The sequence below is a fragment of the Muntiacus reevesi genome, chromosome 3 (assembly GCF_963930625.1).
Source record: "Muntiacus reevesi chromosome 3, mMunRee1.1, whole genome shotgun sequence".
NCBI lineage: Eukaryota > Metazoa > Chordata > Mammalia > Artiodactyla > Cervidae > Muntiacus > Muntiacus reevesi.
Window position 1 is genome coordinate 191881976 of NC_089251.1, and position 24218 is coordinate 191906193.

General features: G+C 35.9%; 1 protein-coding gene across 2 annotated transcripts in view; it reads left to right on the plus strand.

Moving 5' to 3' along the window:
• The window catches only part of PTPRK (protein tyrosine phosphatase receptor type K), a 604099-nt gene that overhangs the window by 541619 nt on the left and 38262 nt on the right, over positions 1 to 24218 (plus strand). Inside the window, exon 14 of one of the 2 annotated variants that reach the window (XM_065931350.1) lies at positions 17936 to 18074. In XM_065931350.1, coding sequence (XP_065787422.1) covers positions 17936 to 18074 — 139 coding nt within the window. The remainder of the gene's footprint in view (positions 1 to 17935; positions 18075 to 24218) is intronic. The other variant, XM_065931351.1, reaches the window with a different exon arrangement.

The window sequence follows — 24218 nt, forward strand, 5'->3', positions numbered from 1 at the left end:
GAATGGCAACCCACTCCAGTATCGTTGCCTGGAGAATCCCCACGGACAGAGGAGCCTGGCGGGCTACAGACCATGGGGTCGGAAGGAGTTGGATATGACTCAGCACAGCACATGTATAAAAATATTATTGCCCTGTTCCATGAAAGAAATTGATATTCACGGAAGACATCTAACCTCCCTAAGTTCATATAATCAGTGAATTTAACCTGTTGTTTCACTGTTCAGTTGTGTCCAACTCTTTGCAACCCCAAGTCTATAGCCCACCAGGCTTCTCTGTCCATGGGGTTTCCCAACCAAGGATACTTGAGTGCGTTGTTATTTCCTTCTCCAAATATTAATCTTGCTCCTCCTCTAAGTCCACCATACCTCCATTAGGCTGTGACCTACGGTACAGGTAAGAAACGATCTGTAAGTGTGTAGAAATTCAGAAGAGGGTGAGACTGAAGAACGAGGAAAACCTCACTGAAGTGACAGACGTTTGCCATTGAGAGCTTCCTATTTCAACAAGGGAAGGGCTTTGAGTGTAAAAAAAAACCTTTACTATCTAGAAGTGGACCAAATGTAGTCAATTAAGTATTTTGAATGTAAGTGTTTGCTAGATATTTTGAGAAGTAGAAATTGTGAAATATAGCCAGTGCTTAGGTAATTTTCGATGATCAAGAACCATTTAAAAATGTGGCTCCTATCTATTCACTCACAGCCAAAAGATGTTTTAGAATTAAAACCAATCTCAAGTTCTAAAACACTTATTAATAATTTAAACTTTATACTAAATTATCTTGGAATAGCTGGAACTCAAATAAAATCACTTTTTAATCTGGCTCCTCTGTGCAATATTAAGGCAGTCTCTAATTTAGTAAATAAACACCTGAGAAAATTGCACTGCAACCTCTATTAATGTGATTTAAACCAGGTTGTGTGTTCTTCTGAGATATGCCAGATTAATGAATTTTCCAAGCCTTGGTGGAAAATGACCTGCTGAAAATGAAAGTAGAATTCATAAGTAAAAGCAGCCAAAAGCAGCTAATCTTAACCCATTTTACAAATAAGGAAAGTAGAAATAGGTTAAAAGTAGGTCATATTTATTTTGGGTTATGTCACATCTTTATAATTTGAGCACTAATAAAGGTTTTGTTTGGTTTCTACTTCTTCCTGTTTTATTTCAAATTATATTACACTCGTGTGTGTGTGTGCCGTTTGTGTTGTGACTGGCATATTTGGATGACTGGCCCAGATCTGGCATTTTGAGTTTCGTGCCAACAAAAATGTCAAGTGCATTTGCCTTTTAATTAAATGCAATGCCTGGATTTTAATATTCCATTTTTCCCCCTGAAGAAGAGACTTTCCTTATCTTGTAGTTTATAGGAGGAAAAATATCACTGACATTATCATGAAGCTATTTCCCCCAACAACTCCGGATATTCACATTATCACTTCGTAAACATTTCACATTAAGGTTCAGATTTTAGTTCTTTAGCCTACTTTGCTGTAAACTCTCTGTGTGGATACATGATCCAGCATTGTCTGTTTTAATGTATTTTTCTTATTTCTCAGTAATACTTAGCTCAATCTATTTTACTCTTAATAGGGGACTACTACTTGAATGTCCCATAGGTAATAATCAGTATGTAGAAAATGTAGTTCTTTATTTTACACTTGACTTTCCACTTCCTGTACTTTTGGTATAAATGTGGTCTTTCTTATTATTCCCCAGGGCCATAGCTTTATATTATTTGCCTTCTTATTTTTTTACTTCCCGAAGTAAGTTATTTTTAATTCACTGTTTTTATTCTCTGATCACCTTTATTACTTGAGGTTTAAAGAAAACCCTTTTTTTTAAATCAAGTAGATAGCTCTGTAATCTCTGAACCCCATTTATTACCTAGTTGATAGACAAGGCAGGGCTTCCCTGGTGGTTCAGAGGGTAAAGAATCTGCCTGCTCTGCAGGAATCTCAGTTTCAATCATTGGGTCAGGAAGATGCCCTGGAGAAGGAAATGGCAAGCTACTCCAGCATTCTTGTTTGGAGAATACCATGAACAGAGGAGCCTGTTAGGCTACAATCTATAGGATCATGGAGTCAGACATGACTGAATGACTAACACTTTCACTTTCTAGATAAGGCATTTGATACATTTTGCTACTGATAAGATACACTCGTCCTTTCCTCAGTGAAAAGCCACACTGTCTACCTCTAGGTTGTTCAGAGAAATCTTCCTTCACCTTTGAATCTAAAGAGATCACTGTGGTCTTCTGTCTCATCCCCTATTTCAATTCTCAGTGTAGAACTTCTCACTATCAGATGATGCTTATTTACTTATATCTTACATCTTCACAACATGGATGTAAATGCATGAGAACAGAGATATTATATGTCTTATTCAGTGATGAATGTTTGTGTGTGTGTTGTCATGTCTGACTCTGTGACCCCATGAACTATAACCTGCCAGGCTCCTCTGTCCATGGGATTTTTCCAGGCAAGAATACTGGAATGGGTTGCCATTTCCTTCTCTAGGGGATCTTCTCGACCCAGGGCTCAAACCCATGTCTCCTGTGCATCTCCTGCATTGCAGGCAGATTCTTTACCACTGGGCCACCGAGGAAGCCCGGATGAAACTTCAGAGGCTGGAATTGTTTCAGGAACATGCCAGGAACAACAGTTAATTATTTATTAAAAGAAGGAAACACATTCCTTCTTCATGGATATAAGATTCCATTCATCCATGTATCTCCTCATGACTGCTTTTTCTAGAAAGAATTTTATCTGACTGCCAATTTATTGGTATTTTTATTTCTCCAACTTTACTCCTTTTTTTATATTTGTAATTAGACTTCTCTTGATTTGATGTTCTTTATTTGAACACATACTAGCTGTGGTTAAAAAATCTAGATTTGTAAAGAGTTCTCTGAATTTAATTATCATTTATGTAATTATTACACTTACTGTACCAAGCTTTGTCCTAAGGACTTTATGTATTTTAGCAGATGTATCTTTCCTTCAACCTGGAACCTAGGTATCTTTATCATTTCTTTTTTTACTGATAAGAAAACTGAGGAAAGCTGTGGTTAAATAACTTCCTCAAGTTTACCCAGCTAGCGATCAACAGAGTTGGGACTGAAACCCAGATCTATATTTTTGTTATAAAAATATGGAGCTGACACTCTTAAGGGATGCAGAGGTGGTCCATGTCCTCTGCCGCCTCATGATTACTGGCAGAAGCTGATGCAGGTTCTCTTTTTTAGGTGAAAGCATGATCAATCTAGGTCTGAAGCATTCTCACAGACTAACCTAAAGCAATTAACTCACAATCAAAGGTCACCGATCATTCATGAAAGTAATTCACTGTGAAGTATAGCAAAAAAAAAAAAAAAAAAGCAGATCTTAATAATTCCCAAAGGACTGCAGGGATTGGGTTGTTGGGTACAGAATACGAAAGAACTAAGAGCTGTGTACAAAATATTTAAAGAAACAAAAATGCAAATCACAAAGATTAGCAAGATGCTATCAAGAGTAACTAAACAAAGAACCATTTGCAAAAGATCAAATGGAACTTTTCCACAGTTTTGAAATTTAGAAATAACTCTTTGGCTGGATTACTTTGACAGCAGCTTTGACAGAAGTGAGGGGATCACTTATCAGCCATAGTTTAATCTGAAGGAGTTATCCATAGCAAAATATAAAGACCAGCCAAGATACTTCAGAAGGAGAGGACTACACATGGAAACATGCCCATGATACATTATAACATATTATAGAGCTATAGTAACCTAAAACCCTGTTATATCAGCACAGAGCATTTCCTTTTGGGAAATAGTGGAAAATCTGGAAACTGAATTCCTGCATTAAGTGGTTTTGTAGATCATTGGATCAATTGAAAAGTTGTCCACAGAAACTGGATGTTTATGTAAGGTGGAGCGGTCTGAAATACCTTCCTACTGTATATTATACTCAGAAAGCAATTCCATATAGATCCAGGGTAAAATATTAAGTGCACAGTTTTAAAACTTTTAGAGGAAAAAAGAAGAGATTGTTTTTATTCAAATAAGTGATTAATATATTTGACTTCATTAAAATTAAGAACTGCTGTTGATCAAGCTATTCTATATATAAGGTGAAAGAAACATCACCCAATGGAAGGTATTTGCAGCACATATAACTAGCAAGGAATTAGTATATACACATAAAATATTACTGTAAATCACTAAGAAAAAGATGAAAACCAAGTGGGAAAAAAAATGGGTCAAATTTGCACACCAAGCATTTCAGAAAAGAAATAGGTATAAATACTTCAAATAAGTATCTCAAAGATGATTTCAGTAATCAAAGGCATAATAGATATCATTTTCTAGCCCTAAATTGGCAAAAATTACAAAAGTCTGATAATGCAAAGTGTTAAGATGTAATTTAAACACGGTTATATACACTGCTGTGAGTATGTTAAATTGGTAACAATTTGGCCTTATCTTATAAACTTGAGTATTTGCAATCATGTAATAGTTACAGTCAAAATCTGCTGGATGCAATCTATAGGGCCACAGTTTGTCAACCCCTGGAATAGAATAAGGAATATTTTCAGTATTTGAGGAGTGGTTGAAGCTTTTAATTGATTCTTGTGTAAGATACCCTAAAGTAATTGTCAGCAGATGAGATCAAAAAGGTTGATTAGAGCTTCGTTTTGAAAGGCCTTATATGTCATACCAAGAACTTCTGCCATTCCTCTTAAATAGAAAACAGTTAAAGGACTCATTTAATCACCTTTGCATTTTCAAAAACTCATTCTGGTGGCAATGTAGAGGATAAATATGAGGAGGCTATGTGAGAAACAGAAAGGCTTAGTGAAAAAGCAAGGTGACTGGGTCTTGATCTGAGTTAGGGAGAAGATGCAATCAAGAATTAATGACAGATTTCAGAGGTAACATAGTAGACAGACTCAATTGTGTTTAAGAAGTAAGAGAACACCTAAATCTGTATTTTACTGAATTGATTAAATTGAAATGGGAAGCTTAATGAAAAAACCATAGGCAAAATTAAATTTGCCCTTCATTAAATACTGTGAAGTAAAAAATAATAAAACTAAAAATATTTTTACATGGTTTTTGACCCTTAAGTACATTTCTGAAATGTATTACTTATTTGTTTTGCCTTTACAAAAAGTATTTATATTATTTCTTCAGGATTTTATGTAACATTTTAAACTGTGGGTTTAAAAACAAATTTAGAGACTCTAAGACTACAAAGAGATGCCTTAAGCAGTGTGAAATTAATTTAAAATATTTGTAATATTAATCTATACTTCTATATCATAGTTGTTTAAAGCCTCCATAGACTTCTTCACTGTTATTTTCCACATCAGAAATTTTGAGATAATGTCCATATCTTTATTAAACAAAAGCAAAACTATATTCTTGTTTTAATTTAAAAAAAAGATATGACATATAGCTATTTTCACTTTTCACCAATATGAAACTCTGATAGACCCTGTTTTTTAATCAATAATCTAAGACTAGACAAGTTTCATAAAATCATATGACATGATGAAGCAAGTGACTTCAAAGGATCACTGAGTTAAATAATGCATACTTCAAGATGCCCTTAAGGCTTAGCCGTCCACTGTGGCAGACTATTTAATTAATAACATGTACTTTACAAAACTCATCATTATATATTTATACAATAGACTGCTAAGATTTTTTTAAAACTGTTTTTCAGTAATATCAGTTCCCCTATTCGTAACTTTTAATTTTTATATGATAGCCCCAAAGGGCTAATATCTAAGCTGTCTCCATCCAAAGCAGCAGAATGTATTAATACTTCTACTTTCCACTATACGTGCTTCAGTTTATTAAAAAAACTTTCCTCATCATTATGATTTGTGTGTGTGAATGCTCAGTCACATCCAACTCTGTGACACCATGGACTGTAGAACACCAGGCTTCTCTGGCCATAGAATTTTCCAAGCAAGAATACTGGAGTGGGTTGCCATTTCCTGTTTCAGATCTTCCTAACCCGGGGATCAAACCTGCATCTCTGGTGTCTCCTGCACTGGCAAGTGAATTCTTTACCACTAGCACACCTGGGAAACCCCATTATGTCACTTACTATTCCTAAAAACTATATAAGAAGTTCATCTTATGCCAATACTCAAAAACCACCCCCCCCAAAGAAAACAACATATATATCCTTGTGTTTTTTTTAAGACAGCTGATTTTCTTTGTATCACTATAATCAACCATAGGCAAGTTTAGTTTTATTCTTTTATTTATTCAACCAATATTTTGTACTATTACACCTTTCCAGGTCCTACGAAATATGGTGGTAAGCAAAATAGCACATGGTCCCTGCTTTCACGGACTTAACCGCAGTGGAAAGCCTTGGAGAGCTCTAGCTAGAGAAGTGACGTGACACAGTTGCGGTCTTAGACTTTGTGCTGCACTGTGGGTTTTCATGTGGATTAGGCAGAGAATGCAGCCGGGGGGTAAAACACGTGGCTTCCGTGTAATCTGGGTAAAGGATGATGTTGACCAGAGTTAAGTAGCAGCAGTGGGGATGGAGAAAGTAGAGACAGGAGATACTTTTTTAAAAAGTTAATTGATTTACTTTAATTGGAGGCTAATTACTTTACAGTATTGTAGTGGCTTTTGCCAGACATTGACATGAATCAGCCATGGGTGTACATGTGTCCCCCATCCTGAATCCCCCTCCCACCCCCCACCCCACCCCATCCCTCAGGGTCATCCCAGTGCACCGGCCCTGAGCACCTGGGGCGGGAGATACTTAAGTAGTAGTGCTTTGCAGGTAATTGTATCAGGGGAAGAAAAGTCAAGTGTTCATGTATGCCAGTTTACCCAGGACAATTCCAGTGTTTGCCTTTTGTTCTGTCATATTTATTGAGTATTCCCCTTCACTTTCAAATGCATTCCAGTTTGGATGATAAATTATATGTTAACCCTAGATATAAGGAGAGAGAGGAACATTCAAGAATGATGCTCAGCTTTCTGTTTGAACTCTGTGTAGAAAATTGTGTCATTTTCTGAAAGGGTAGATACACTAGGGGAGGAACCGAGTTCAGATTGGGATACGGTGTGTTGAAAGTGACTTTCCTGCATTGAATGCAGACGGATAAAAGAATCCAATGACTCATGAGTCAGGAGCTCAGATTGGAGTCCTTGGTTAGAGATATGTGAATGTGGTATATAGCTCTCTCAAAATATGTTATTGCATATACCCTTCTTGCAATGATATGAGGTGATAAAATGCCTGCTTGATAAGATGAAGCAAGATAAATGACATAAGCATTGTGTCTTATCATTAGGCTACTATTGACCTTCCAGTGATGTGTCAGAAGGAGGATCATCTGCTTAGAATGATCCTGAATCATGCAGCCCTGATGAAGCTGATGGTTGGATGTCAGGAGCTGATGATGTGATGGTTAGGGTTTCTGAGTGGGATGGATTGGGATGCTGCAAAATTTCATCATGCTACTCAGTATGTTGCCAATCATTTATTTCTGGAATTTTCCATTTAATATTTTTAGCTGACAGTGTGCTACAGGTAACTGAAACAGTAGAAAGTGAAACTGAATTGGAAGGAGGGGACTACTGTATATTGATCTGAGAGTGATCAGCATGGATAGCAACTGAAGTGATAGAAGTAGATGAAATCACCAAGTCAAAAGTATGGCAACCTGAGTCAGGACGTTCAGGTTGTCACTGAGGAACTCAAAGCAGCATCTATTTTCTAAAGGAAAGGAGGGAGGAACTCACAATGGAGATCTGGAAAGAAAAAGCCTGCATCATAGGAAAATTGGGAGATGATCAAGTAATGGAAGCCCCAGGAAGGAGTGTTTCAAGAAAACAGTGTAGACAGCAATGTCAGATGCTCTCAGGAGGTTGCGTGAAATAAGTACACATGGGACTCAGTAACTAGTCAGTCGATAGAGACGTTGGTGATGGTGGATCGGTGCCACTGGGAGACATCAGCCCGGTTATAAGTAATAAGTGATAATTGGGAAGTAAGTATGAACAATTTTCCAGATTATAGCTGAAGAAGAGAGAAAGCATTAGTGAAATACCTGGAGAATTTGCAGTATGATGGTGTCTCTAAAGACATTATGAGATCATCTAATATATGGTACTTAGAGGCTTCTATTTCTAAAATCCATTATGAAGATGGATTGTACTTGTATGATTGCAGCTATTGTGTAATTTTGTTTTTAATTAAATGTATGTATTTTTAGGTATTTATATGTTTTTTACCTAAGTAAAGTTACTTCAACTATTTTTGCCCCCCAAAATGCATCTCATAAATTTGTTCCATAAACATAAAATACTACCTTAGTTATTTTCCTGCTGTCCAAAGAATTATGCTGCTCTTGGCTTCAGAACACTGGGGACTCTTGGAATATTCTTTGGCAGATAAAAAAAGGTAAAGATTTATGGCAAAGGAAAGCATTTCTGAAAAAGGTGCTCCACATTGCCTTTGTGTATGTGCATAAATTATAAACAGGGCTCAGGGGTGCAGTCACTGTAATAGCTTTTTGCTCTCTTTGAAGAAAATAGAAAATGCTCACTTAGGGGCTACTGCTTGTGTTTCCATTAATGAATCTTCTAAGCTTGAATGATTTTAAATAGAATATTTATGTTCCTTGGTTTAGTAGGGCAAAAACTTGGAGAAATACATGTGATTAAGGTATATAATGTAATAAATTTATGCAGACATTTAATAAAAAATGCTGTTGGTAATAATAAGTCATAACTAAAGACTTTGAGAAGGATTCACAATCAATGGAAAACAACCACCAAATCGTATGTTCCTGAAGAATTTGATTAGCCTTCTCCACTCAAGATTTATACTGATTTGAAGTATTGACAAACAGCTCTTTTGCACAGGACTTGTAATCATGACAAACAAGCAATCTTACCCGATTCAAATGAAGAAGCTTTGTTTTATCTTTTTTTTAACTACTTGGTAAATATTAGTTGAAGCCTAGTGTTTTATAAGGACATATATTCTATGACTTTAAAGTAGTAACACTTTTACATAATAAATTACAAATATTTCACTACTTTGCAGACTGAATACACCTGCAGAGTTTCACTATCTTTGGCCAGAAGTTTACTCTTAGATTTGACTTTTTATTTCTGGAAATATGTTTAAATTAACTCAGGAGCAAATCAGTGTTATTCAATAAGACTTCTAAAACTTCTCCATCTTCTGTATTTGGAATTGTTTAGCCATCACCTACATGTCACTGTTGCTATATAGTTACTAATCACAGTTAGTATTAAGGCTGGCTGTTCATACTGTGTATACGGTAAGAGTTGTCTACTTTTGGATGATCCTAGTAGTTCTGAAGATTCTTAGAAACATAACATATGCTACTTAAAGCATAATATCCTTCTAAAGTTATCTCATAATAGCATTTGTTTAATTGAATTAAAATGCTATATTAAAAATAGATTTACCTCATTAAACAAGAAATAATCTTCCAAAGCATTGCAAAAAGATTAATTCTGGGAGTTAGGGCAGAAAATCACAAAGGAATTATTCTTACCCTCTGAAAGGCATGTGTAACATAAAACCTTATTAGAGTAAGCTTTGAATCGTGAATCATGATGATTTGTTGCATGCCCTAAAGTTTCTTCTAGAGATTTCTACATCAAACATTCTGTCTCCCTATCTCAAGCAGTAGCTGTGTCAAGCCAATCCAATTGGGCAATTGCAAACAATAAATATATTCCTTTTAGCTTTATATCGAACTTTGAAATATACTCCCACTGCTTTTCTTGAATATATATGTATACATACATAAATATGTAAATATATTTAAACATACATGCACGGTGACATATGTGTGCATTCCTAACGTGGCTGTTGGGAAAGAAGAGATCTCCAATATATGTAATGCATGTTTTGATGAATTGAACCATAACATGTAGTTTGAAATGTGGCAAGCAATTCAATCTGAGTCAGACTTGCCTATGGGTCTCCAGGAGGTGAGGGTCAACAGTTTGGCCTCAAGCCAAACAACAGGGAGGGAACACGGCCCCACCATCAACAGAAAATTGGATTAAAGATTAACTGAGTTTCACTTCTTCTTTTCCTATCTGGATTCCTTTTATGTCTTTTTCTGCTCTGATTGCTGTGGCCAAAACTTCCAACACTATGTTGAATAGTAGTGGTGAGAGTGGGCATCCTTGTCTTGTTCCTGATTTCAGAGGAAATGCTTTCAATTTTTCACCATTGAGGGTGATGCTTGCTGTGGGTTTGTCATATATAGCTTTTATTATGTTGAGGTATGTTCCTTCTATTCCTGCTTTCTGGAGAGTTTTAATCATAAATGAGTGTTGAATTTTGTCAAAGGCTTTCTCTGCATCTATTGAGATAATCATATGTTTTTTATCTTTCAATTTGTTAATGTGGTGTATTACGTTGATCGATTTGCGGATATTAAAGAATCCTTGCATTCCTGGGATAAAGCCCACTTGGTCATGGTGTATGATTTTTTTAATATGTTGTTGGATTCTGTTTGCTAGAATTTTGTTAAGGATTTTTGCATCTATGTTCATCAGTGATATTGGCCTGTAGTTTTCTTTTTTTGTGGCATCTTTGTCTGGTTTTGGAATTAGGGTGATGGTGGCCTCATAGAATGAGTTTGGAAGTTTACCTTCTTCTGCAATTTTCTGGAAGAGTTTGAGTAAGATAGGTGTTAGCTCTTCTCTAAATTTTTGGTAGAATTCAGCTGTGAAGCCATCTGGTTAACTGGAGCCCATTATACAGAGTGAAGTAAGTCAGAAAGATAAAGAACATTACAGTATACTAACACATATATACGGAATTTAGATAGATGGTGGCGATAACCCTATATGCAAAACAGAAAAAGAGACACAGAAATACAGAACAGACTTTTGAACTCTGGGGGAGAACGTGAGGGTGGGATGTTTTGAAAGAACAGCATGTATATTATCTATGGTGAAACGGACCACCAGCCCAGGTGGGATACATGAGTCAGGTGCTCGGGCCTGGTGCACTGGGAGGACCCTGAGGAGTCGGGTGGGGAGGGAGGTGGGAGGGGGGATCGGGATGGGGAATACATGTAACTATATGGCTGATTCATGTCAATGTATGACAAAACCCACTGAAATGTTGTAAAGTGATTGGCCTCCAACTAATAAAATAATATTAAAAAAAAAAAAAAAAAGAAAACAAAACAAAACAAAACAAAAAAAAAAAGATTAACTGAGCATGGCCCCACACATCAGAACAAGACCCAGTTTCCCACACAGTTTCCCATCAGAAATCTTCCATAAGCCTTTTATCCTTATCCATCAGAGGACAGAATGAAAACCACAGTCAGAGAAAACTACGAAACTGATCACATGGACCACAGCCTTGTCTCACTCAGTGAAACTGTGAGCCATGCCGTGTAGGGCCAACCCAGACTGATAGGTCATGGTGGGCAGTTCTGACAAAACGCGGTCCACTGGGGAAGGGAATGGCAAACCACTTCAGTGTTCTTGCCTTGAGAACCCAATGAACAGTATGAAAAGGCAAAAAGATAGGACACTGAAAGATGAACTCCCCAGGTCAGTAGGTCCCCAATATGCTACTGGAGAAGAGTGGAGAAACAACTCTAGAAAGAATGAAGAGAGAGAAACAAAACCAAACAACACCCAGTTGTGGATGTGACTGGTGATGGAAGGAAAGCTGTAAAGAGCAATATTTCATAGGAACCTGGAATGTTAGGTCCATGAATCAAGGCAAATTGGAAGGGGTCAAACAGGAGATGGCAAGAGTGAACGTCAACATTTTAGAAATCAGTGAACTCAAATGGACTGGAATGGGTGAATTTAATTCAGGTGACCATTATATCTACTACTGAGGGCAAGAATCCCTTAGAAGGAATGGAGTAGCCCTCATAGTCAACAAAAGAGTCTGAAATGCAGTACTTGGGTGCAATCTCAAAAATGACAGAATGATCTCTTTTCATCTCCAAGGCAAACCATTCAGTATCACAGTAATGTGAGTATATGCCCCAACTGCTAATGTTGAAGAAGCTGAAGTTGAACGGTTCTGTGATGTCCTACAAGACCTTGTAGAATTAACACCAGAAAAGGTGTCCTTTTCATTGTAGGGGACTGGAATGCAAAAGTAGAAAGTCAAGAGATACCTGGAGTAACAGGCAAGTTTGGCCTTGGAGTACAAAATTAAGCAGAGCAAAGGCTAACAGAGTTTTGCCAAGAGAAGGCACTGGTCATAGCAAACACCCTCTTCCAACAACACAAGGGATGACTCTACACATGGACATCACCAGATGGTCAATACCAAAATCAGATTGATTATATTCTTTGCAGCTGAAGATGGAGAAGCTCTATAGAGTCAGCAAAAAACAAGACCTGGAGCTGACTGTGACTCAGATCCTGAATTCCTTATTGCAAAATTCAGACTTAAACTGAAGTAGGGAAAACCACTAGACCATTCAGGTATGACCTTAATCAAATCCCTTGACGATTATACAGTGGAGGTGACAGATAGATTCAAGGGATTAGATCTTTTAGACTGCCTGATGAACTATGGATGGAGGTTTGTGACATTGTACAGGAGGCAGGGATCAAGACCATCCCCAAGAAAGAGAAATGCAACAAGGCAAAAAAATGGTTGTCTGAGGAGGCCTTACAAATAGCTGAGAAAAGAAGATAAGTGAAAGGCAAAGGAGAAAAGGAAAGAAATACCCATCTGAATGCAGAGTTCCAAAGAATAGCAAGGAGAGTTAAGAAAGCCTTCGTCAGTGATCAATGCAAAGAAATAGATGAAAACAATAGAATGGGGGAAGACTAGAGATCTCTTCAAGAAAATTAGAAATACCAAGGGAACATTTCAAGCAGAGATGGGCACAATAAAAGACAGAAATGGTATGGACCTAACAGAAGCAGAAGATATTAAGAAAAGGTGGCAAGAGTACACAGAACTGTACAGAAAAGATCTTCACGACCCAGATAATCACGATGGTGTGATCACTCACCTAGAGCCATACATCCTGGAATGCGAAGTTAAGTGGCCTTAGGAAGTATCACTACGAACTAAGCTAGTGGAGGTGATAGAATTCCAGCTGAGCTATTTCAAATCCTGAAAGATGATGCTGTGAAAGTGTTGCACTTTGCACATATGCCAGCAAATTTGGAAAACTCAGGAGTGATCACAGGACTGGAAAAGGTCCATTTTCATTCCAATCCCAAAGAAAGGCAATGCCAAACAATGTTCAAACTACCGCGCAAATGCACTCCTCTCACACACTAGCAAAGTAATGCTCAAAATTCTCCAAGTCAGGCTTCTCATTACATGAACTGTGAACTTCCAGATGTTCAAGCTGGAGTTAGAAAAGGCAGGGGTACCAGACATCAAATTACCAACATTCGTTGGATCATAGAAAAAGCAAGAGTTCCAGAAAAACATCTATTTCTGCTTTATTGACTACACCAAAGCCTTTGACTGTGTGGATCACAACAAACTGTGGAAAATTCTTCAAGAGGCCGAAATACCAGACCACCTGACCTGCCCCCTGAGAAATCTGTGTGCAGGTCAAGAAGCAACAGTTAGAACCAGACATGGGACAAAGGACTGGTTCCAAATTGGGAAAAGAGTACGCCAAAGCTGTATGTTGTCACCCTGCTTATTTAACTTATATGCAGAGAACGTCATCCCAAGTGCTGGGCTTGATGAAGCACAAGCTGGAATCCAGATTGCCAGGAGAAATATCAGTAACTTCAGATATGCAAATGACACCACCCTTATGGCAGACAGCAAAAAGGAACTGAAGAGCCTCTTGTTGAAAGTGAAAGAGGAGAGTGAAAAAGCTGGCTTAACACTCAACATTCAAAAAACTAAGATCATGGCATCCAGTCCCATCACTTCATGGATAATAGATGGGGAAAAAAAATGGAAACAGTGACAGACTTTATTTTCTTAGGCTCCAAAATCACTGCAGATGGTGACTGCAGCCATGAAATTAAAAGGCGCTTGCTCCTTGGGAAAAAAGCTATGGCCAATCTAGATGGCATATTAAAAAGCAAAGACATTACTTTGCCAACAAAGGTCCACTACTCAAAGCTATTGTTTTTCTAATAGTCATGTACAGATGTGAGAATTGGACTATAAAGAAAGCTGAGCGCCTAAGAATTGATGCTTTTAAACTGTGGTGTTAATATTGTCAAAATGGCTATTCTACCCAAAGCAATCTATAGATTCAATGCAATCCCTATCAAGCTACCAACGGTATTTTTCACAGAACTAGAACAAATAATTTCACAATTTGTATGGAAATACAGAAAACCACGAATAGCCAAAGTAATCTTGAGAAAGAAGAGTGGAACTGGAGGAATCAACCTGCCTGACTTCAAACTCTACTACAAAGCCACAGTCATCAAGACAGTATGGTACTGGCACAAAGACAGAAATATAGATCAATGAAACAGAATAGAAAGCCCAGAGATAAATCCACGAACCTATGGACAACTTATCTTTGACAAAGGAGGCAAGGATATACAATGGAAAAAAGACAATCTCTTTAACAAGTGGTGCTGGGAAAACTGGTCAACCACTTGTAAAAGAATGAAACTAGAACACTTCCTAACACCATACACAAAAATAAACTCAAAATGGATTAAAGATCTAAATGTAAGACCAGAAACTATAAAACTCCTAGAGGAGAACATAGGCAAAACACTCTCCGACATAAATCTCAGCGGGGTCCTCTATGACCCACCTCCCAGAATATTGGAAATAAAAGCAAAACTAAACAAATGGGACCTAATGAAACTTAAAAGCTTCTGCACTACAAAGGAAACTATAAGTAAGGTGAAAAGACAGCCCTCAGATTGGGAGAAAATAATAGCAAATGAAGAAACAGACAAAGGATTAATCTCAAAAATATACAAGCAACTCCTGAAGCTCAATTCCAGAAAAATAAATGACCCAATCAAAAAATGGGCCAAAGAACTAAACAGACTTTTCTCCAAAGAAGACATACAGATGGCTAACAAACACATGAAAAGATGCTCAACATCACTCATGATCAGAGAAATGCAAATCAAAACCACAATGAGGTACCATTACACGCCAGTCAGGATGGCTGCTATCCAAAAGTCTACAAGCAATAAATGCTGGAGAGGGTGTGAAGAAAAGGGAACCCTCTTACACTGTTGGTGGGAATGCAAACTAGTACAGCCACTATGGAAAACAGTGTGGAGATTTCTTTAAAAACTGGAAATAGAACTGCCATATGACCCAGCAATACCACTTCTGGGCATACACACCAAGGAAACCAGATCTGAAAGAGACACGTGCACCCCAATGTTCATCGCAGCACTGTTTATAATAGCCAGGACATGGAAGCAGCCTAGATGCCCATCAGCAGATGAATGGATAAGGAAGCTGTGGTACATATACACCATGGAATATTACTCAGCCGTTAAAAAGAATTCATTTGAATCAGTTCTAATGAGATGGATGAAACTGGAGCCCATTATACAGAGTGAAGTAAGCCAGAAAGATAAAGAACATTACAGCATACTAATGCATATATATGGAATTTAGAAAGATGGTAAGGATAACCCTATATGCAAAACAGAAAAAGAGACACAGAAGTACAGAACAGACTTTTGAAGTCTGTGGGAGAAGGTGAGGGTGGGATGTTTCAAAAGAACAGCATGTATATTATCTATGATGAAACAGATCACTAGCCCAGGTGAGATGCATGAGACGAGTGCTCGGGCCTGGTGCACTGGGAGGACCCAGAGGAGTCGGGTGGAGAGGGAGGTGGGAGGGGGGATCGGGATGGGGAATGCGTGTAACTCTATGGCTGATTCGTGTCAATGTATGACAAAACCCACTGAAATGTTGTGAAGTAATTGGCCTCCAACTAATAAAATAAAATTTAAAAAAATAATAATAATAATTTTAAAAAAAAAGAAAAAAAAAAAAAAACTGTGGTGTTGGAGAAGACTCTTGAGAGTCCCTTGGACTGCAAGGAGATCAAACCAGTCAATCTTGGACGGAAATCAGTCCTGAATATTCATTGGAAGGACTGATGGTGAAGCTGAAACTTCATACTTTGGCCACCTGATGCAAAGTATTGACTCACTGGAAAGCGCCTGATGCTGTGAAAGATTGAAGGCAGGAGGAGAAGGGGATGACAGAGGATGAGATGGTTGGATGGCATCACTGAATCAATGGACATGAGTTTGAGCAAGCTCTGGGAGCTGGTGATGGACAGGGAAGCATGGCGTGCTGCAGTCCATGGGGGTCTCAGAGTCAGAAGCGACTGAGTGAATGAACTGAACTGAACCTCTATTTGAAATTGGAAATTCCCTGAAGCCTGGATATACAGCAAGTGTCGTCAGAAGGGATAACTGCCTTGCTTAATGAAGAAACAAACTGAAGGCTTGCTTTTCTTTCTTGAGAATTGTAGTTATCTTATACTGGTCCGTGGGGAATTTTATCCTATCCTATGGAAATAATATGTTAAGACGGTTATAGTGAATTACTTTGGAGAATTAACTGTGTTCTCTGTAACTCTTTTCTTCAAACTATATTTCCTACTGATATACCTTTAAATTGCCATTTTATGAAATGATACTGATACTGGATTTATTAGCTCTTTTTCATTTCCTCCTTGGATAAGTTAAAAGTTAACAACCTGCGTCAGTCCCCTTTGGGAGGAGACTGTGCCTAGTTGAAACACTGGAGCAGATATTTAAATGTGCGGGTCTGGGAGTGAAAGAAGAGGTGGGAAGTAGAAACCAAGAGAGAAAAGCTAAAGAAGAAAGGATTGAATATAGAAAAATGGATACTTTGTGAAAGGGAATTTAATTATCCGCTAGAAAGGTCTGAGGATAGATTTAGGGATCCGCTTGTTTGTTCATTCAGCCAGCATCTCTTGACACTGCGATGGCTGCTTTTAAACAGTTTCCTACATGTGCGTAATTCTAAGAATCACCTGTTCTCTTGTCACATCGATTCTTAGCAAGAAGGGGCCATGAGCCTGGAAACATGCTGCTTTAGAAGATGTGTTAGATTTTGTCTCTGTTCTTGAGCAATTTACAATTTATTCCGTATCTCTAAGCCTCAGTTTGTTTTTTTTAATCTATAAAATGTAGATAATAATGTTTTCCTTGCCAGTTTTCAAGGCAAATAAAAGAAAAATGTCTTCAGAGGCTTACTGGAGCTTGTACATTTGTTTAAGGTTTGTAATACTAATTGTTTTTGTTTGTGAGGAATGGTGGTTGCTTTGAGAAAGAAAGAAAGTGAGGAGATAGAATTTTTAAAAAACTTTCATCTTCTCTGTGTTCTGTGTTTCAAGTTTGTATTCTGCATTTTATTTGTTAAGAGGATGTGAAATATTTCTTGACAAATTTGTTTTCCATTGGTTATTCTTGTCTTCCTCCAAATCAGCGATTTATTTCAAATCTTTTAAAGCATATCATAAACTCACACCTCCAGCACTTACACTATAACCCTCTGTATCCCAGATAAATGCCATTGACACTACCTTAAAGGGTCATGCATGGCACCTTGCATTTGAGCAGAGAAGTACTTGTTAAATGAAGTGATAAAAGAATGAATCTCTAAATCCAATCTCATCTCTTTCCACCATACTCTTGGCTAAAAATCCCATGTCCTTACTCTTAAGGACCCTTGAAGGAAAACAGTTCACCATTCCCTTTATTTTTTTATGTTAACAACATCTCTCTTCAAAAAATACTTCCCTTAACCTTAAATCTCTCATGTTGGAGTTTAGCATGCTACCATATTTATATTTTCGAGTTACTTTTATTCAAATAAAATAAATTGTCTTTCTGTAGTAATATTTAGCTGGGAATAATTTTCCTTTCTATGATAATTAGCTACTTTCAGTAATTTATTTTTTTGATTCGTTTAGCAGCAGCAACAGAAGAACCAGAAGTGATTCCAGACCCAGCCAAGCAGACTGATAGAGTGGTGAAAATCGCAGGCATTAGTGCTGGGATTCTGGTGTTCATCCTCCTCCTCCTCGTAGTCATATTAATTGTGAAAAAGAGGTAAGACCTGATTTTGTTCTGTCCCACTCACTCACCGTTTGTGTCACGGTTACCAGTTTTCAGACATTTCTTTGTTTCCCTGAGCTCTTTTTAAATGAGAATAAACAACAAGAATTGAATTTTAACAATATTGCCAGCTTCTAAGTATATTTCCCCTGCTTGGAAAATAAATTCGAATTGGTTATTTGCAGTTTAATTTTTGATATAAAATATGCTTTTTGTCAATTTAACCTTGAAATCAATGTATGAATTTAAATTCCTCAAATGCTTGTGATATTAATGTATCTTATGTTTTGAAGTTTTTTTTATTACACATGGCAAAATAAGAGTTTATTATGATATTTGGTGTATGAATTATTTTGTACTTTTACTGTTTTTCTAAATGTTGACTACAAATAAGATATGAGAAATATGAACATTATTTTATGAAGTTGTACTTTAATATTCACTGACTAAATACTTTAGCACTTTAATATGAAGAACCAAATTTTTAAATTGAGCATTAGTGTTTTATACTATAGCAACCAATATCGCCATCTTCTGGAATTATATGAAGATATTAAGACCTACAGGAATTTAAATTGAATTATATTTGGTAGTTTAAGGTATACTTCTACTAGAAAGCATTTCAAAGAATATAGTTTTTATAATTTGAACTTTTTCTTATTCTATAAAATATCATTATCTGTAAGGCATTGTTTTAGAAATTAATGGAACTCTCCAATCCTTCCAATCGTATGTTTTAAACAGTATTACAATCTGGAAGGATTACTAAAAAATCTTTGCTGAGTATAGTTCTAAAATATTGGTGTATAGACATATTTCTCATTCATTAATTATATTGAATATAATAAAAGATGTTGCTTACTTCATACTAAATCATATAATATACTAGTATGATTGTTATTTTGTACTCAAAATAAATCATTAATAATATAGATGACTCATACTACATGTTTAATGATTCCATAAGAGTTTATTTTAATGTATTGCCTCTTTACAATTACCCCCTGGAGATATATATGTTGGAGAAGACACATCTGCATTAGAAACATTAGGTATGCATTATAGTGTTTTGTGTTAAATTAGCTACATACGTGCTTTCCCGAATAGCGCTTTCTCTTTTGCTGTTGTCTACCTCTGTGGTTGGAAATTATATCATATTTGAGACAGGAAGGTTTAAACACTTTACTAATAAATTTGCCAGTCAAGATCAATAAAATCATTGAATACAGCTTTCAGATCTTACGTTTCTACTTAGTTTAAATTTATATTCGAGAGTTAAACTAAACTCTATATTTAGAGAGTTAACTTTGCTTTAGAGTTAAAAGTATTTCAGCTACTTCAGGCTGGATATGAAAACATGAAAATGGCCTCTGGTTATGTCTTAGTTAAAATTGGGTTAATACTGGTTTTATTGGTTAATTATTTGAAAGCACTCATTTGTTGTTGTAGCCTTTCTAATCTATGGCTGTCTGTTTCAAAAATAACCAAAAATGAAACATAAATTTTTTAAAGTACATCAAAACAGTCTCTAAGCATGATTTTTCTGTGTGGTTAAAATGCTCTGACAACTCTCTAAAACTGCCTAATGCATCAAATTCTTTTCCTGGTTCATATTTTAAATGGTTGGATAGATGAGCCTCTCTATTAAAATGTTTAATGTTTGAGTTTTCATAATTATTCTTTAATCGATTGTCTTCTACTAGAAAGTATGCTAGGGATTTTGTTTTTTTCTTTTTTTTTTTCTCTTTTCCTCATCACTACCTCTAGGACTAGAGAAGTTGCAATTTTATAGGTACATAAAGTTACATGCTTAGGTGTATTATCTTCTATATAATATAACCAAGAATCCCTTACTTATCTAAGAAACTTCATAATAACTTTTAGTTATATATAGTATATCACACATATATTGTGTATGCTCTAATCATAAATAGTTTATTATACATACACAAAGATATAGGTATTATAACAATGTTAGGATCAAAGTTATCAATTTTAGTATATCATGTAGTCTCCATAAATGATATGCTAATATACAAATTTATAATAAAAATAATGGAAAAGCAAATTATTTTAGCCTTGCATTATCTTTACTTTTATGGGAAATTAAGTTTCTCAAGACTTTATCTCTCACTAGGAGTAATATACGTAGGTATATTTCTCATGTTGAAAAAAATTCTGTGTATTTTTGGTTGTTGTATAAAGAAATGGTTTGGAATTTAGTAAAATTCTGCAGTGAAGGGTATATATAAAGTAAGTTTTTAGGCTAAGAAAAGGGATATTGCATCTTTCAAAACGCAAAGTCATTTTAATTTAATCACTGTTGAATTATTTCCAAATGTATGCCACTTTTTCATTGGTTATATATTATTTTAAATTTGCAGCATGAATACATTAATAATTCCAAACATAAATTTGAAATTATGTTTCAGTACAGTAAATGTATATGATATCATGGTCACATACATCTGCTGTAGAAACACCTTTGTGCATATGTATATGGTGCATATGTATATTCACATAATATATGTATGTACCTGTATATTAATAAGATATAATGACTTATTTATAGAAATTAAGGTGTCATTCTGCATATATTTTGTATTAACCTAATAGATCTTTACATTTTGTATTTAAAGAAAAATAGTCAATTTAGTGTAGAAGTTCTATACACAGCTATTCCATCTGTCATGACATTTAGATGGTAATGGATGATATTATGCTTAACTGCATGTTAAAAATACACAATCCATTTAATTTTTCAATTTTTTTTGGCTATAGAAAAGTCAGCATGTTATTTTTCCAAATTATGTATTTTAAATTTTATTTTCTATTGCGTATGTCTGTTTAATTGCATGGCGAAAGATATCTAACCAATGCATGAGCAAATTGAAATCCAAACAAAAACAAAACATGAATTTTATTTTATTTTATTTTACTTTTTAACGCACATTTTTCTGCTTTATTGAATGTGACAGAGTCACGCTTTTCATTCACCATTGCTTCTCTTTTTCCACTGTCTGTGATTTGCTTGCCAGGAGGAGCTACTATTCTTACTCCTACTACCTGTAAGTAGAAAATGGGTGATATACGACTTTACATGTGTTAAAGATGCAGTATCCCTTTTCAAAAAAACAACAAACCAAAAAACAGAATGTTTGCAATTTTGATGACTGCAAAAAAATATATTTTTCTGGACTCAAAAGCTATAAAGTTTACCTACTAACCTATTTTATTAATCTTTTTAAAAAGGGATATTGTATTTCTGTATGTTCAGCTACTTTTAACTTTTATTTACGATTTTCCATAAGTAGTCATAGTCTATAGCCCAAAGCATCATTTACATACTTAAGTCAAACCTGTACATTATCAGTATGATATCTCACTCATCTGGTAGAGATAGTGGTTGCAATTCACTAATACCTATTTTTACATGTGTGTGCTTTAGTTGCTCAGTCGTGTCTGACTCTTTGCAACCCCATGGACTGTAGCCTGTCAGGCTCCTCTGTCCATGGAATTCTCCAGGCAAGAATACTGGAGTGGGTTGCCCTGCCCTCCTCCAGGGGATCTTCCCAACCCAGGGCTCGAACCCAGGTCTCCCCCATTGCAGGCGGATTCTTTACTGCCTGAGCCACACTGTTATATCCAACAAAATGACCCAACTGATGTATTCATAGAAGAACATTCAAAATGCCTTCACAGAATGCAAATCAGGTCAGGTCTGACTATGATAACTTCTCTCCACATTTCCAGGAATCTGGGATGGGTTGTGACTTCAGAGCACCTTTGGTTTAGCTATGTAGGCAATCAGTATGCTCTGGTGAAAACGAATGGATAAGAATTATAATGTGGCAGTGATAAAGAAATAAAAAAATCTTTTTAGAGAAGAAGTTTTTAGTTTGTTTATTATGACTTAAATAGGACAATGATTTTGTAAAACCAAGACCAAAAAAGCAAGCCTGTCAACCTAAACAAAACATAATACATATGTTTTACATATGTATTACATATCCTTTTTGTGCTCCAGAGTTTTAGCTCTTCTATGCTTAGGTATGAAATGCTACTCTTGATTAAGAAGGAGAGTGTTGTCCAGTTTGTTCCACTAATCACTCTCAGCTTCTTACCTTAAATTCCAGCATATACATTCAATCCAAAGGAATGATACAACAGAGTATTCTTGGTCATTGCTTGATCCACCAAATTTTGAGAGTCAAGGATTTTGATTAAGTATTTGGTGCACATATCCCACACTATTTACTTCACTAAGTAACTTTAAGTTAGCATTACAGAAAGATTTGGTGAGAGTCTCAATGACTGTAACAGAATTCTGCCAACAGTTTAAATATTACAAACATTTGGCTTTTTAAAATCTGATAAAATAAGCAGGTGTAAAGTAACAGTGCTCCTAGCTTATTGTGATGGATCATAATATCCTTGTTAAATCATGTTTGATGAAGCCAAAGGTAATTAAATGTACCGTTTCATACAATGATGAAACACTTTTCCTCTTTATAGCCCACCCATATATCCACCTGCAGAAGTTTATGCTGTTGGCTGCTTTGATAATGAAAGTCATTTGCACATCTGTCAAACTCAAGTAGTTGCAAAATGATCTGCTTAACTGTCCTGAAGCGTACGTTATATATGCTGGTTTCTCAGATGGAGACAAAATATCAAACATGCAGGAATCAATAAATATTTAATTATGAGAACATCAGTAAGGTTACCATTAGCCATCCATTTATCTATACTATTAGGATTGGATTGCCTTTTTATAGATGTGTGGCATTTCTGTATTCTAGACTATGTATTAGGCTTTGATACTGTTACTGAAGTACTTAGGGTTCCTGGCATTATCAATCATAATTAGAAAAAAAGTTTAACAGACTTATGTTTTTAAAAGCTGCTTAAACAGATCTAGTGAAGCAAATCTGAATTAGACAGTTTTTAAAAGAAATGTAGAAATAAATTATAGTAAAATTTAAAAGTAAACCAGAGGTAGTTTTTGAACTAAAAATTCATTGGCATAGTCATAGTAACTGTCAGTTCTTGATCAAAGCACTTAATTCTGGTGATGGTATTTATTTCTTTTGTAATAACCTGAATTAAAGCCTACCTCACAGGGTTGTTGTGAGGATTAAGGTATAAGAAAAAGCTGATAATACATGGTTGGCAGATATCAACAAAGGTTTTATATGTATTCTCTCATAATCTGTCTACTAACAAAGGTTTGTGAATCTGAAAAGTAAAAGTCCTTCATTGCCATGAAAACTTTTACCTGTCATGCATTTGACAAGTTCATTACTTCTTATTTTTTCTCAATCATAAAATGTTTAAATGATATATTTTAAAGTAAAGCCTCAAAATTTAAACGTCTTTACCATTTGCTTCAAGCTATCTGTCTTCAGATTTTTTTACATTGTTTTTAATCCAAATTTCAAGCTGTCTTATTTTTAGCCACGTCAATCTCTCAGAATTTTTGAGGGATGAATTTATTCTTTCTTCTTATCTAAGAAACAAAGATTGAAAGTTATTTCTTCAACTCTTTTTTAAACTTTAAAATGGCAAAGCATTTGTGTTACATCCACATTCTTCTCAAATTTATAACAACTAATGTTTAACTCCTAGAGCAGTGACTGCTTCATATTATAATACACATGGTAATGTGACAATTAAAAAAAGGGAACTGGATATAGTATCAGGGCTTAGGTCTTGGAACCAGGTCATTCTTTACTACTTATTAGATTAATAACCTTGGGCAAGTTATTTAACTTGTCTAAGCCTCAGTGAACTCATCTGTACAATTAGAAATCTCATGCCTTCTTCAGTGCATTGATCTGAGAATTAACTGAGTTAACACATGACAAGTGTCGAGCATATCAGAGACCTCATTCATCCATTCCAACAAGTTTTTAATGAGTGTCTGCTGTGTGCCAGATGCTGCTCTGAGTGCTAGGGCTCTGCAGAGGGTTCTTCCCTTCATGGAACACGCACTGGGAAAAACAAAAGGATACTTGCAATGATGTGATGAGTATTATTATAGGCAGAAAACACGGTGCTTTAAAAATACCTACCACGAAAACCTAGTCTGAGAAAGGTTGTATTTGCTCAGTTACAGAAGTCTGCCTGGCGAGGCAG